Source organism: Macaca mulatta, chromosome 9 (genome assembly GCF_049350105.2).
Source record: "Macaca mulatta isolate MMU2019108-1 chromosome 9, T2T-MMU8v2.0, whole genome shotgun sequence".
Taxonomy (NCBI): Eukaryota; Metazoa; Chordata; class Mammalia; order Primates; family Cercopithecidae; genus Macaca; species Macaca mulatta.
The window spans coordinates 52,606,012-52,620,456 of record NC_133414.1 but is presented as its reverse complement, the minus strand read 5'-3'; the positions used below and the strand labels follow the sequence as shown (position 1 = coordinate 52,620,456).

At 41.8% G+C, this 14,445-nt stretch overlaps 1 protein-coding gene across 1 annotated transcript in view; it reads right to left on the bottom strand.

The window, feature by feature from the left end:
- Window positions 1-14,445, bottom strand: part of LOC700258 (cyclin-Y-like protein 2) — a 65,848-nt gene that overhangs the window by 15,591 nt on the left and 35,812 nt on the right. Inside the window, exons 5-8 of the mRNA XM_001095265.5 lie at window positions 14,129-14,164; window positions 12,230-12,281; window positions 10,345-10,464; window positions 5,437-5,603 (exon numbers count right to left, since the gene is read on the bottom strand). Coding sequence (XP_001095265.1) covers window positions 5,437-5,603; window positions 10,345-10,464; window positions 12,230-12,281; window positions 14,129-14,164 — 375 coding nt within the window. The remainder of the gene's footprint in view (window positions 1-5,436; window positions 5,604-10,344; window positions 10,465-12,229; window positions 12,282-14,128; window positions 14,165-14,445) is intronic.

Sequence of the window (14,445 nt, the reverse complement as noted above, 5' to 3'; positions counted from 1 at the left end):
AAGAAACCAGTTTATAGACTGATGACAGCAGTGATTAAGAGCACTTTAGCTTCTGCAGCTTTCAAAGTACTTCTATTTGTTTCAAATTCATTTTCTTTTAACATCCTTTGCTAAAATGGCTACTAGCGATATCACCATGACAACTCAGTTTCTACTATTAGCAAAGCAGTAATTTAGTAGCCATTTCAAAACCAACTGACCATCACTAGTGAGTCTCTTCTTAGAAACAAGAATCCTCAATTCACTTGTAAATATACAGTGTAGTAATTCTGAATGAAAATCTTTAAATATGTTTTTGGAGTATATTATAGGTGTATATATTTATGTGGTATATAAAATATTTTGATGACTACAATGTGTAATAATCACATCAGGGTAAATGAAATATCCATCATGCCTCAAGCATACTTTTTTATTTTACAAATAATTCAATTACACTTTTAGTTACTGTAAAATGTACAATTAAATAATTCTTGAGTGTTGTCACCCTGTTGTGCTATCAAACACTAGATTTTGTTTATTCTTTCTCACTATATGTGTGTACCTATTAACCATTACCCCTTACTCCTCATCCCCCATACTACTTTTAGCAGCCTCTGCTAACGATTCTCCTACTCTATATCTTCACGAGTTAAATTGTTTGAGGCCGGACTCAGTGGCTCATGCATGTAATCTTAGCACTTTGGGAGGCTGAGGCAGGTGGATCACGAGGTCAAGAGTTCGAGACCAGCCTGGCTAGCATGGTGAAACCCCATCACTACCAAAAAATACAAAAATTAGCCGGGCATGGTGGCACGCATCTGTAATCTCAGCTACTCAGGAGGCGGAGATAGGAGAATCGCTTGACCTCAGGAGGTGGAAGTTGCAGTGAGCAGACATAGTGCCACTGCACTCCAGCCTGGGTGAAAGAGCAAGATTCCATCTCAAAAAACAAACAAACAAACAAACAAACAAACAAACTGTCTTTTTAGCTCCCACAAATAAGTGAGAACATGTGAAGCTTGTTTTTCTGTGCCTGGCTTATTTCACTCAACATTTCCATCCATGTTCTTGCAAGTAACAGGATATCATTCTCTTTTATGGTTGAATAGTACTCCATTGTGTATATGTACCACATTTTCTTTAGCCACTCATCTGTTGATGGACATTCGGAATGCTTCCAAATCTTGGGTGTTGTGAATAGTCCTGCAATATACATGAGAGTGCAGGTATCTCTCTGATATTCTGACTTCCTTTCTTTTGCATATATACCCAGCAGTAGGATTGCTGGATCATATGGTAGCTCTATTTTTAGTTTTGAGGACCTCCAAACTTTTCTCTATAGTGGTTGTACTTAAATTACATTCCCACTAACCTTGTATGAGGGTTACCTTTTCTCTGAATCCTCACCAGCATTTGTTATTGGCTATCTTTATAATAAAAGCCATTTTAAGTGGGATGAGATGATCTCTCATTGTAATTTTGATTTGTATTGCTCTGAAGATTAATGATATTGATGTTGAGTATCTTTTCATATACCTATCTGCTATTCATATGCCTTAGTTTTGCAACAGGGTCTCACTTTGTCACTCAGGTTGGAGTGCAGTGGCACAATCACAGCTCACTGCAGTCTCAATCTCCAAGGATCACGTAAGCCTCCCAAACAGCTGAAACCACAGGCACATGTCATCACGTCTGGCTAATGTGTCCTCTTCTGAGAAATGCCTATTCAGATATTTTGCCCATTTTAAAAAACAGATTATTAGATTTTTTTTCTATGGAGTTCTTTGAGCTTCTTAAATATTCTGGTAATTAATCCCTTGTCAGATAGTTTTTAAATATCTTCCCCCATTCTGTGAGTTGTCTCTTCACTTAGTTGATTCTTTCCTTTGCTGTGCAGAAGCTTTTTAACTTGATGTGACCTAATTTGCCCATTTTTGCTTTGGCTGCCTATGCTTATGAAATATTCGAGAAATATTTGCTGAGTCCAGTATCCCAGAGAGTTTTCCCAATGTTTTATTTGTTTCATATTTCAGGTCTTAGATTTAAATAAATTTTTTAATTTTTAATGTTTTAAAAAATAGAGACAGAATCTCACTTGTTCGCCCAGGCTGGTATTGAACTACTGGGCTCAAGCAATTCTTCTATCTCGGCCTACCAAAGTGCTGGGATTACAGGCATGAGTCACTGCACCCAGCTGAGATTTAAATATTTAATCCATTTTGATTTGACTTTTGTATAAGGTGAGAAAGAGAGGTCTAGTTTCATTCCTCTGCATATGAATATCCAGTTTTCCCAGAATCACTTATTGATGAGACTGTCATTTCCCCATTGTATGTGTTTGGCACCTTTGCTGACAATGAGTTCACTGCAGATGTATAAATTGGTTTCTGGGTTTTCTATTCTGTTCTGTTGGTTTATGTGTCTGTTTTTATGCCAGTGCCATGCTGTTCTGATTACTATAGCTATAGAGTATAATTTGAAATCAGATTTCGTTTGTTTTTTGCTCAGGATAGCTTTGGATACTCTGAGTCTTTTGTAGTTACATATAAATTTTAGAATTCATTTTTTATTTTTATTTCTGTGAAGAATGTCATTGTGTTTTGCAGACTTGTAGAGGTACCACATTGGTGGTCGGAGACCAGACCTGAAGGAATTCTCTGGATTAGCAGACAGGGACTCACTTCTTCCCTCACTTTCCCACAAATGAAGTCTCTCTCTCTCTGCTAGGCTGCCTGGGGCTCAGAGAGGAGCAATACAAGCACCCCTGTGGCCACCACCACAAGGACAGCACTAGATCTGAAGCTGGTACAGCACTGTGGTGGGCCAAGGCCCACTGTAACAAGTACCTGCTGCCACTCAAGTCCCTGGGGCTCTACAATTAGCAGGTAGTAAAGCCAGACAGGCTTCTGTCCTTCCTTTAAGTGCAGTAAGTTCCCCAGGTCCCTGGATGGGTTAAGAGGTGCTGTCTGGGAGCCAGGGCTGGAGTCATAAACCTTAGACATCTACCTGGTGTTCTGCTCTACCATGGCTGAGCTGGCACTGAATCTAGCAGGCAAATCCATTCCCACTCTTCCCTGCCCTTTGCCCAGACAGCCCAGGTGTCTCCACATACACCATCATCACAGTCCCATGGGGATTACTGTCAGGTCATCACTGATGCTCACTCAATGCCCAAGTGCTCTCAGTCAGCTTGTGGTGAATGCTACCTGGCCTGGAACTCACTCTTCAGGGCAGCGGACTCCCCTCTGGCCCAGGGTAGGTCCAGAGATGCCATTCAAGAACGAAGGCCTGAATCGGGGACTCCAACAGTCCACTTGGTGCTCTTCTCCACTGTAGCTGAGCTGGTATCTAAGCTCGAGAAAAATCCTCTTAACTCTTCCCTCAGCTTTTCTCAAACAGAGGGAGTCTCTCCTCATAGCCACCACAGCTGGGAATGTGCTAGGTCACACCTGCAGCCAGCACATCTCTGAGTCTCACTCGAGGCCCACGGCATGTACTACCTGTTCACCACTGGTGATTCTTCAGGGCCCAAGGGCTCTTTCATCAGAAAGTGATGAATCCAGCCATTACTGAGTCCCTTTAAGGCAGCAAGTTCCCTTCTGGCCCAAGGTTTGTCTAGAGATGTTATCCCGAAGCTGGGACCTGAAATGGGGGTCTCATGACACTGACCTCTCCTGCTGTGGCTGAGCTAGTATCCAAGTTGCAAGACAAAGTCCTCTTTCCTCCCCTCAAGTGGAAGAAAGAGGTCTCTGTCAGAGCTGTGAGCTGCACTGTCTAGGACTGGAGGAAGGGTGGGCAAGCACTCCCTAGCTGCCCCAGCTGCCGTCTCTGTAGGTCACATTCCCCTAAATACACTGTCTCCAAGCACAGCACAGCAGTCCTTGTGGCCTAGACAGACTTCCAGGTTTATTAAGGACTCCAGAGTATTTTATCCCACAGTAGCCAGTAACCTTTCACAACTCAAGTTCCACCCACTGGGATGAACAATTCCTCTCTGGCTAGGGCTAGTCTAAATGTTTCCTGTGTGGGTGGGCACTGGATGAGAGCAGTCTTGTTTTGCTTTCTGCTACAACAAGGCAGCATTGAATTTAATGCAAAGTCCCACAGTTGCTGTGCTCTCCTCACCACAGGTCCACTGCTGGGACATGGGGAAGGGGTGGCATCAGCAATTCAAGACTGTCTTTTCTACACTATTCAGTGCTTCTTTCAGTGATATGAAGTTAAAACCAGGTACTGTAATTGCTTACCTGATTTTCAGTTCCTATGCAGGTGCTTTCTTTTGTTTAGATAGTTGATAAATTTGCTATTCCTGCAGGGAGCACAATTGGCAGAGACTGCTATTCAGTCATCAGGCTCCACCTCTGGGACTGCGTACATTCTGAAAGACAGTCTTAACTGCAGTAACAGGCCAATGTAAAGAAATAAAAATAAAAAATAAAAACAACAACCCCAAACCTCTTACCACTGTCTGTCATGATCTTGATCTTCATATGCTGCTCAATGTCATCAAGAGGTGTTCCTTCAGATTTCCCTAAGTGTCACCCACAAAGCCATTCTCGCTGTCTAGTGGACACTGTGAGAGCCTCTGCTGGAAATGCCTCCCTGGCTCTCTCTGCATACCAGCTCCAAGGCCCTTCCCTTTACAGCAGTCATGAGGCCAGACTGGAAGAAAGACCCCAGGAAGCTCCTGTTTCAGTATCATGTTGGTGCCATCTGTGAGCAGCCCCATGACTCAGCAAGATTTCTTGCACTCTCACAGGTAACACGGGGCCCCCAAAGTGCTGCTGTGGTTGTATGAGGTGCCCTGGGAACCTCTTGAGTGTGGTGAGCACTGGATAATGCTCCAGCAATGTTTCTCAGACTGCCTGAGGGGGAACACTGGAACTTCGAACTCATCAGCCCAATTTCTAAACACATGCAACACTCCTATTGGGGATGGGACAGGGGCACAGGGATCTGCGGCTATTCTGTATCTCAAGGTTTCTATAAAACAGAACTTCAGATAAAAGCAGGGGCAACACTAGCAAAAGCAAATTCACAATGTGTAACTCAGGGTGAAACTACACATTTTTCACGGTCCAGAGGTCCTAGACCTGTGCTCATTACAAAGAGACTGAAACTTGCACACAGCTTTGAAAAAGTCATAAAGATATTTAGTGTATTATTATATTCTGGTAGTACACTGGTAAGATAATGCCAAAAATATTCACCAGAAAAATACTTTTCAACTTATGAGATTATTAAGACATCAATTTACCAAGACCTACCAGCAAACAATGAAAAATATGAACCGTTGTTCTAAAGCTGGATGGAAAAAGTATGTGGTGTTTACACCCATTTTCTTTATCTGCACAATATAACCTTTAAAAATATTTCTTAAAGTGTTTAAGTTTATGGGAGCACATAAAGTACTGAAAAATGATTAGAAAGTTCACAAAAACCGTACAAACTCACATTTCTTCAACTGTAATGTTCTCAAAGAGCTTGCAGTAGTCCTCATTCCACACAGCCATATCACTCCAAACCTTGGAGGCAAGAAGAATGGCTCCCAAGACAATCCTCTTCCAGTTAGTTGGACAAATGTCAATATCAGCATAACTTACAAGTCTTTCTATGTAAATCTGCAAAACAGAGCACTGGCCTTTGATTTAGCTCAGTTTAAGTGCTGTGATAAGAACTCTTATGAATGACAGATTTCTTCTGGTTTTGACCAGAAAGTAAGTGCTTATGCTTACATTCTACAGAGATTTGCTTGATCAGGCCGAACAAGGGGCCATATCACAATCGTAGGTCAGATACTTCTGCTACCTACTCTGCCCATGGAAATTCACAGCCCAATTTTGGTCACAAGAATGACCGTACATCTCAGCCAAGGGCATCATGAAGACAGGAAGTGTTGTCACCTTCACACTCATAAAAGACAGTACACATACAGGCCCAGTGTGGATTAAAGTCATTCAATAAATCCTTAAGTGCCTACCACATGTAATGTCTCATACGGAGCTGGTAGGTAGATGGGAATTTTACAAGTACGTCAAGCTTGAATATGTAAAACTGATGTGATAGTGAGCAAATGTTAACCTCCTTTTCACAAAAACTCACCCTTCTGTGGCACTAGCTTAAAAAACTGCTGGTCAAGACAGCCTCCCAGTAGCTGCTGTGCAGAGCAACATGGCAGGCACAGGTCTGTGGGGTTATATAACATTCCCCATATTCAGTTGCTCACTTGATAAGAAATACATGTGTATAAAGGATGGTCTTTCTCACAGCCCCTATTTTTCACATCTTCATGTTCACTTCATAAAAATTTATTCTGTCTTACATCATCTGCAGCTTAGACAATTCTGTTGGTTTTAAGGTGGAAACAGCTGCCAGTCTCTGTATCCCTGGGATTCCTCTAAACCTGCCAGGCAGTTGGCGAGACAATTCCATGAATTGCTTTACATCTATCAAACATCTGTCCTACAAAGAATTGGGCAAAGTGAACACTTGACTAAAGATTAAAGGTGAGCTGTGACGTGTTATTACCTCAGAGGGTGCTCTGCAGAGCTGTATGTCTGTGAGCTACTTGAACTCTTTACATCAAAACAGAAAGACAAAACTTTATATAAATAAGCAAGTTTATTCCTTGTCTGAAGGGTATCAGATGCAGAACACTGCCAGATCTGATACTGATCCGAACACTGCCAAACTCAAGTATGTTTCAAAAACAAATGGCTATTGAACATGACATTTTACAGATTCTGCTCCCTTTCTCCCAAACTCTGCGCTCTGAAATATTTCAAGAATGAACCTCCCTCCCAGGGTCCAACTGCGTAGGAATCAGAGACCTCTGAAACAACATAGCAAGTCCTCTACTTCCTGTCCCCTTTCCTGCTAAGCTGCTGACCTGCTGACACTCATCCATGCCACGTGCCCTTCTGGGTGAGTTTGAGAATTCTTTATTCCCACTGATGCCAACTCTTCCCTCAGTGCAGTTGATCCCATCTCACTTTTGCAGCACACTATTCCCACAATCAACTCTTTCTGAAGAATTTCTTCCTCTCTACCAGAGATTCCCTCCAAATTGTGTTTCCTTTGTCCCCATCCCACTCCCCACTCCTCTCCAACTGTGTCCTCTCACTGGTGCTCACAGCACCATCCCCTCATACCAGCTCCTCATCTTCCATCTCTGCTTCAGCTACACTGCCTGTCCCTGCTAACATGACTCTCCCAAGGCTCCTCTTCCCAACAGGCATTTGTTTCTTGTGCCTTCACGCTGACAAAATAAAGCTCTGCATCCATTGCCATTTGCCTAGGTGTTGGGGCCAAATACCTGCATTTCAGTTCCCCTACTCCAATCTGTGTGCAATGCCTCTTATGTCTACCTTCACTGGTAGTCTGCATGGTTTGATGGTGACCCACAGTCTGTCACTGCTCACCTGTATTACCCTAGTTGCTTCTTAACCCTCCTCGCTGCTTCCACTCTGCCTCCCAACTATGGCTTACTGTCCCCAAAGCAGCCAGTAGAACCTCTTCATTTAGAGTACGGCACTCCCCTGCTCAAGATCTACCATGAGCTTCCCATCAAACTGGACTAAAACCTTAACTTCTTCCTACGGCCTATAAACCAAAAGGCCCTGTGAGCTATGGTACTGGCTGTGGGGCCTCATCTCCACTGTTTCCCTCATTCTTCACTCTGACCATGCTGGTCACCTTGCCATTTGTTCCTCAAACACACGTGAAACACATTTCTGTCTGTCTTGGCAGTCATCCTGCTGCCTGCAATGTCAGCACTCTTACTCGTCGTTCCTTCAGTCAGGTCACTGTTCAAATGTCAGCTCTCTAGAGAGGCTCTTCCTTATCATTCTATCTAAAATAGCCCCCAATCACTCTGTAACCCTTTATCCTGCTTCCTCTTCCTGCTGTTTCATACTACCTGAGAAAATACTTAAGTTCCATCTTCCTAGAACATAAGCTCATAAAAGCAAGAACTGTGTTCCACCTGTCCTTTCCTCTACCCAAGCACTAAGAAGAGTGGCACAGAGTCAGCATCCAGTGAGAGTTCACGAATCAAGTCACTGCTCGGCAGCATTCAGCACTGTGACCACAGCTTCTCCTATCTTGAACTCTTTCTCCTTTTATCCTCTTCTGCTTTTCCTCTTCCCACTCTGGTAGCCACTCCTCTGGGTGCTTGTCCCTCAAATGATAATAGTCTTTACCCACCTATTTTCTGTTCACTTTATCTGTTTTTGAGACAGGGTGTCACTCAGTTGCCCAGGCTAGAGTGCAGCCTCCACCTCCTGGGCTCAAGTGATCTTCCTGTCTCAGCCTGCCATGTGTCTGGTGCCACAGGCACGTGCCATCACGTCCAGCTAATTTCTTAAATTTTTTTTTGTAGAAATGGGCCTCACTTTATTGCCCAGTCTGCTCTTGAACTCCTACACTTGAGCAATCCTCTCAACTTGGCCTCCCAAAGTGCTGGCATTACAGGCATGAGATACTGTACCTGGCCTCACTTTTTGTTTTCTTAAGATACCAGGTCTCGGCCGGGCACGGTGGCTCACACCTGTAATCCCAGCACTTTGGAAGGCTTAGGCGGGTAGATCACGAAGTTAGGAGATCGAGACCATCCTGGCTAAAACAGTGAAACCCCGTGTCTACTAAAAACACAAAAAATTAGGCGGGCGTTGTGGCAGGTGCGTGTAGTCCTACCTACTTTGGAGACTGAGGCAGGACAATGGCGTGAACCTGGGAGGCGGAGCTTGCAGTGAGCCGAGATCGCACCACTGCACTCCAGCCTAGGCGACACAGCAAGACTCCATCTCAATAAATAAATAAATAAATAAATAGGCCGGGCGCGGTGACTCACGCCTGTAATCCAGGCACTTTGGGAGGCCGAGGTGGGTGGATCACAAGGTCAGGAGATTGAGACCACGGTGAAACCCAGTCTCCACTAAAAATACAAAAAATTAGCCGGGCACGGTGGTGGGCGCCTGTAGTCCCAGTTACTCGGGAGGTTGAGGCAGGAGAATGGCGTGAACCCAGGAGGCAAGCCTTGCAGTGAGCCGAGATCACGCCACTGCACTCCAGCCTGGGGCAAAAAGCAAGACTCCGTCTCAAAAATAAATAAATAAATAAAAATAAATAAATAAATAAATAAATAAATAAATAAATAAATAAAATGAGATACAGAGTCTCATCATCTGGCCCAGGCTGGACTTAACTGCTGGGCTCAAGTAATTCCCCCACCTCAGCCTCCCAAGTAGCTAGGACTAAAGGCATGAAACCACCATGCTCAGCTTGTCCAATTTCATTCTACACATTTTCTCAATATTTAAACAGCTGCTATTGCTCTTCATTCTGTAGCTCCACGTCAGATTCATGCTCTAGTCCTGTATACCCAAATGATGACTAGACTCTGCTACTGTGCTCTCTCAAAGGCACATCAAGCTTAGCCCATGTACAAAACTCTCCCTTTTCCAATCCAGCTTTCCCTCCTGCATCACCTACCTCTCTAGAGCTGGAGGCACCATCCTGCTTCCCTCTAGCATGTACTAAGAGTTCCAAACGACCTGCAGCTCCTCGAGAAGGCCTGTATCTGGTCCAGTGCCCTTTCAGGGCTTTGATTCAAGTGCACAGTAGGCGCCTTCTCCCCTAGAGTCTAACTGCTTGCTAAAGAAGTATTAACCTAAGTATTTTTTCATTCCTTGCCATGCAGTTGACTTTCCTATACAGGTTTGTTGTGGGAAGGAGTAAGACTATTTTTAATAAATTGAACAGAATTTATTATTTAAAATGATAGTTTTACAAAAAGGAATTCTGTAGGGATAATGTAAATGTAATGACACAGCTATGGTTTGGTAGACCGACTGGAACCACATTCCTGGGCAACTTCCTGAGCATGCACAGGTCATCAGTAGGGACAGATTAACACACATCATCCAAGGAACAAAGAATTGAGGGCAGCAGCTGTCACTGACAACATGTATCAGAATTGCCTGGGGATACAGCCTGGGACTCAGCTTAGAGCTACACCAGCATCCCTTCCTGCCCATCGGCCAGATGGTTTTGTTACTGCTCCCCATTCCAAGCCCTCCACATGCCCTGGATGTGTGTGCACTGTGTTTACTGAAGTGTTGGGGGAGAAATCAGAAATCCCTTCTGCTGCCTTTAATAGCAATTGTTCTGTGATGAGAAAAGCAATTGTGACATTTTAAGCCATAATGATGATTCAACTGAAATGTATATATTTGCTTTCATAAGTTTCTCTTAAAATTCTGAGATAATTTCAGAAACTTACTGTTATTAAAAAACAGGACCATACCACCCTGTTTACAAAAAGAATTTCTAAAGCTGCTTTATAAATAGAAAATATCTTACCAAACTGACGATTGCAAATTCAGCTGTTAGCCTTATGGCTTTAAACAGAGTACGAACAAATCTGAAAATAAATTTGTGTTCAGGATCATACTTAAAATATTCCTCCAAAACCTCTTCTCGCTGAAAGAAGAAAAGATGCAATGTAAGTATCCATTGAAGAAAAAAACCTGAGGTGCTCTTAAGACAGAGTGTTCACATTTGTGCCCATGTGTCATTTACAATAATTTTGATTGGTGAGATATCTTTTAGTGTTTACAAAATGAACAGTAGGATCCTGAAATACCATAACGATTTAATACTCATCAACATTCACTTAAAAATAATATGAGTTTAAGCTCAGAAAAGTTTATGTTCTTTTTTATCCTTTCCCCCACATAACTCCATCCAAATGTAAGCTACTAGTAGGCTTTAACGTCTTACTGACCGTATGTCATTCTTCCCTGCAATAAACTTTGAAAAAAATATAGTTTTCTGTAACCATGAGGCTCTAAGCATGTGCTGAAAAATACAATAGTCACTAGCCACATATGGCTATTATGTACCTGAGGAAGTACATTTTTAAATTTTTACACCATGTAAGTTGATATAAACTTAACTTCTTATTATTTTTGTTTGTTTGTTTGTTTGTTTGCTTTATTTTTTTGAGATGGATTTTTGCTCTTGTTGCCCAGGCTGGAATGCAATGGTGTGATCTTGGCTCACTGCAACCTCCACCTCCTGGGTTCAAGCGATTCTTCTATCTCAGCCTCCCGAGTAGCCAGGATTACAGGCACATGCCACCATGCCTGGCCAATTTTTGTATTTTTAGTAGAGACAGGGTTTCATCATATTGGTCAGGCTGGTCTCAAACTCCTGACCCCCGGTGATCCTCCCACCTCGGCCTCCCAAAGTGCTGCAATTACAAAGGTGTGAGTCACTGCACCCAGCGAACTTAAATTATTTTTAACCCTCTTCATAAAAATCATGCTTCTATGTTAAAAGTATTTACATATACTTATATTGCTTGATACTATTGACAATTATCTTCTAAAAAGATAGGTTTTCTGTTATTTGGATAGTATATTTACTCACAATAGCTCACTAATTAAACATACCTGCAGATCAGTTCTTATTCCAGCATGTTCTTTTTACAATACTTTCAAAATAAGATGACTAGATGCCACATGAAATGGGGAGCAAGACTTTAAAAAAGATGCCTTTGACTGAGGGCATGAAACAGATACAAATCTGTGATGAAAATACAAATTCAGGCCGGGCGTGGTGGCTCACGCCTGTAATCCCAGTATTTTGGGAGGCTGAGGCGGGAGGATCCCGAGGTCAGGAGATGGAGACCATCCTGGCTAACATGGTGAAACCCCATCTCTACTAAAAACACAAAAAATTAGCTGGGCATGGTGGCGGGCGCCTATAGTCCCAGCTACTCAGGAGGCTGAGGCAGGAGAACAGTGTGAACCCAGGAGGCAGAGCTTGCAGTGAACTGAGATCACACCACTGCACTCCAGCCTGGACGACAGAGCGAGACTTTGTCTCAAAAAAAGAAAAATAAAGGAAAATATAAACTCAATAAAAGTGACACTTACTGGGCTGGGTGCAGTGGCTCATGCCTGAAATCCCACCACTTTGGGAGGCCGAGGTCAGGTATTCAAAACCAGCCTGGCTAATACGGTGAACCCCATCTCTACTAAAAATACAAAATTAGCTGGGCATGGTGGCAGCACCTGTAATCCCAGCTACGTGGGAGGCTGAGGCAGGAGGATCGCTTGAACCTGGGAGCCGGAGGTTCCAGTGAGGCAAGATGGCACCATTGCACTCCAGCCTGGGCAACAAGAGCGAAACTCCATCTCAAAAAAAAAAAAAAAAAAAAAAAAAAAAAAGTGACACTTACTGTAAGTGGGTGTAACCGTTCATCAAATATGCCCAAAGATCTATCTGCATCTCTATAAAATAAGAATGTATATTACTTCAAAAACTGTTAATATCTTAGTATAATATCTGTTTAGTAAAATAATGCCTCCTATGTGCCTATGTGCTTTGGTGTTTACTTCACCCAAGCAAACGGTTTTTACAAATTCTCCTTGATACTGACTTGCAGAGGGTTTCCTGACCTCCTCTTCCTCAGCACAGCCTGTCCTGTACTGTGAAGTCTTTTATACCATAACCAGTCAGAACTGCCTGTAAGTATTGACCCTCCCTAACAGGCAATGACAATAAACCAAACACATTTTCACTCCTCTAACCACACACTGAAACACAAGAACGTTTTACAAAGCAGTAGTGGTGGGCAATAATCTCTTTAGAACTTTAATGAATGTAAATGTGATTCAGATTTGCTAGCTTCCTTTATTTAAATTACTGAAAATAACAAATACATCATGAGAATATACTACAGGGAACTAAAGAGAAACATCAATTTAAAAATACAGCCAGCCAGTGCAGTAGCTCACGCCTGTAGAATCCCAGCACTTTGGGAGGCCAAACTGGCAGATCACTTGAGCTCCTTTAGGAGTTCGAGACCAGCCTGGGCAACATGACAAAACCCTGTCTCTACCAAAAGTACAAAAAAAATTATCCAGGCATGCTGACACACGTCTATGGTCCCAGCTACTCAGAAGCCTGAAGTGAGAGGATTGCATGAGCTGAGATCATGCCAATGGACTCCAGCCAAGTGACAGAGTGAAACTCAGTCTAAAAAACAGCTACAACTATCATTCTCAAAAATAAATGAAGTGAAGCTATCACTCATTCACAAGGAAATGTGTCACTCATGTCACAAGGAAAATAAGTATTTGTTTCCAATGATAAAATTTAAGCTTTCCTGAGGACTTTGAAAAACTTGTTCCTTCTACTGTAAGCTTGACAGCTTCTCAATACTTAAAGACGTTGTAAAATAAGATTGGTGGTTAAATTTAAAAAGTGATTTTTGATACAATAAAACATAAACCAATATTTTCCAAATAACTAACGCATATTATAAATGCAAGTATGTGGGGAAATAACCATTTATTGTGCAAGAATCATGGGTGAGTACTGAGAATACATTTGTGAATATATAAAATGCCACTGTAACCAATTTAAGAAACTAGCACTTGTGAAGTTTTGATTTAGTATTAAAGAATACCCACAACTGTTTTAAAGCTTTAAAAATGCACCTTTTACCAACTACATATTTGCGTAAGCCTAGGTCATCTTATTGCTTCTTTAAAGCAAATTGCAAAGAAAGCGCTAGAGAATCCAGCTGTCTCCTATTAAGCTCAACACTACAGATTTTCAATAATACAAATACACGACACACATTTTACCATAAAAAAGTTATCTTTTCCTTTAAAAATGTATGTTAACAATATTGTTCTCAAGGAGTATTTTCTATTGTCACAATCTGAGTCATGGGTTACTACTGACATCTAGTTGGTAGAGGCCATCAATGCTGCTAAACTTTCTGCAATGCACAGGACAGTCCTCATGACAAAGCATTATCTAGCTCACAATATCAATAGTGTTAAGGCTGTGAAATCTAAACTAAAAATAGATTTTGAAAAAAATATCAATTTTATATTTCTATCACAGTAAGTATCAATATAATCAATATAAAATCATACTCATTGGGATACTCTATCATTTAAGAATTTAAAAAGTCTCAAGGACCAAAGAAAACACAAATAATTTGCTTAGATATTTTAGTAGGCACAATACAGCTTATGACGTCTAGAGCTGTGACCTAACACTGAGCTTGATATCATGCAAAGTAATTAGCCAGAATAACAAGACAGGTTTTTAAAAAGCTCACCTTTGCTTGATATGATAATATATCGCCAAGGTCACACTGTGGAAGGAAAAAAAATATTCACAACAATAAATGTTATCATTTGTTAGGCTTGAAGACATTTTTTAAAAGGGGGACAGAGGAAACTCTCCTAGCAGCTCTGAAATTCAAATCTTGTATTTCAGAACAGTACCATAAGGGCACTTTCTTGTTTTTATTTCTAGGCTTTTAGCAAAAATATGAGAATCAAAATGCAAGGCAGTATGCTTTTAGAAGACATGTTTCTGTTGATGATTATAATATACAAGTAATAACATATTTCCCTGTTATATGCTCTTCTA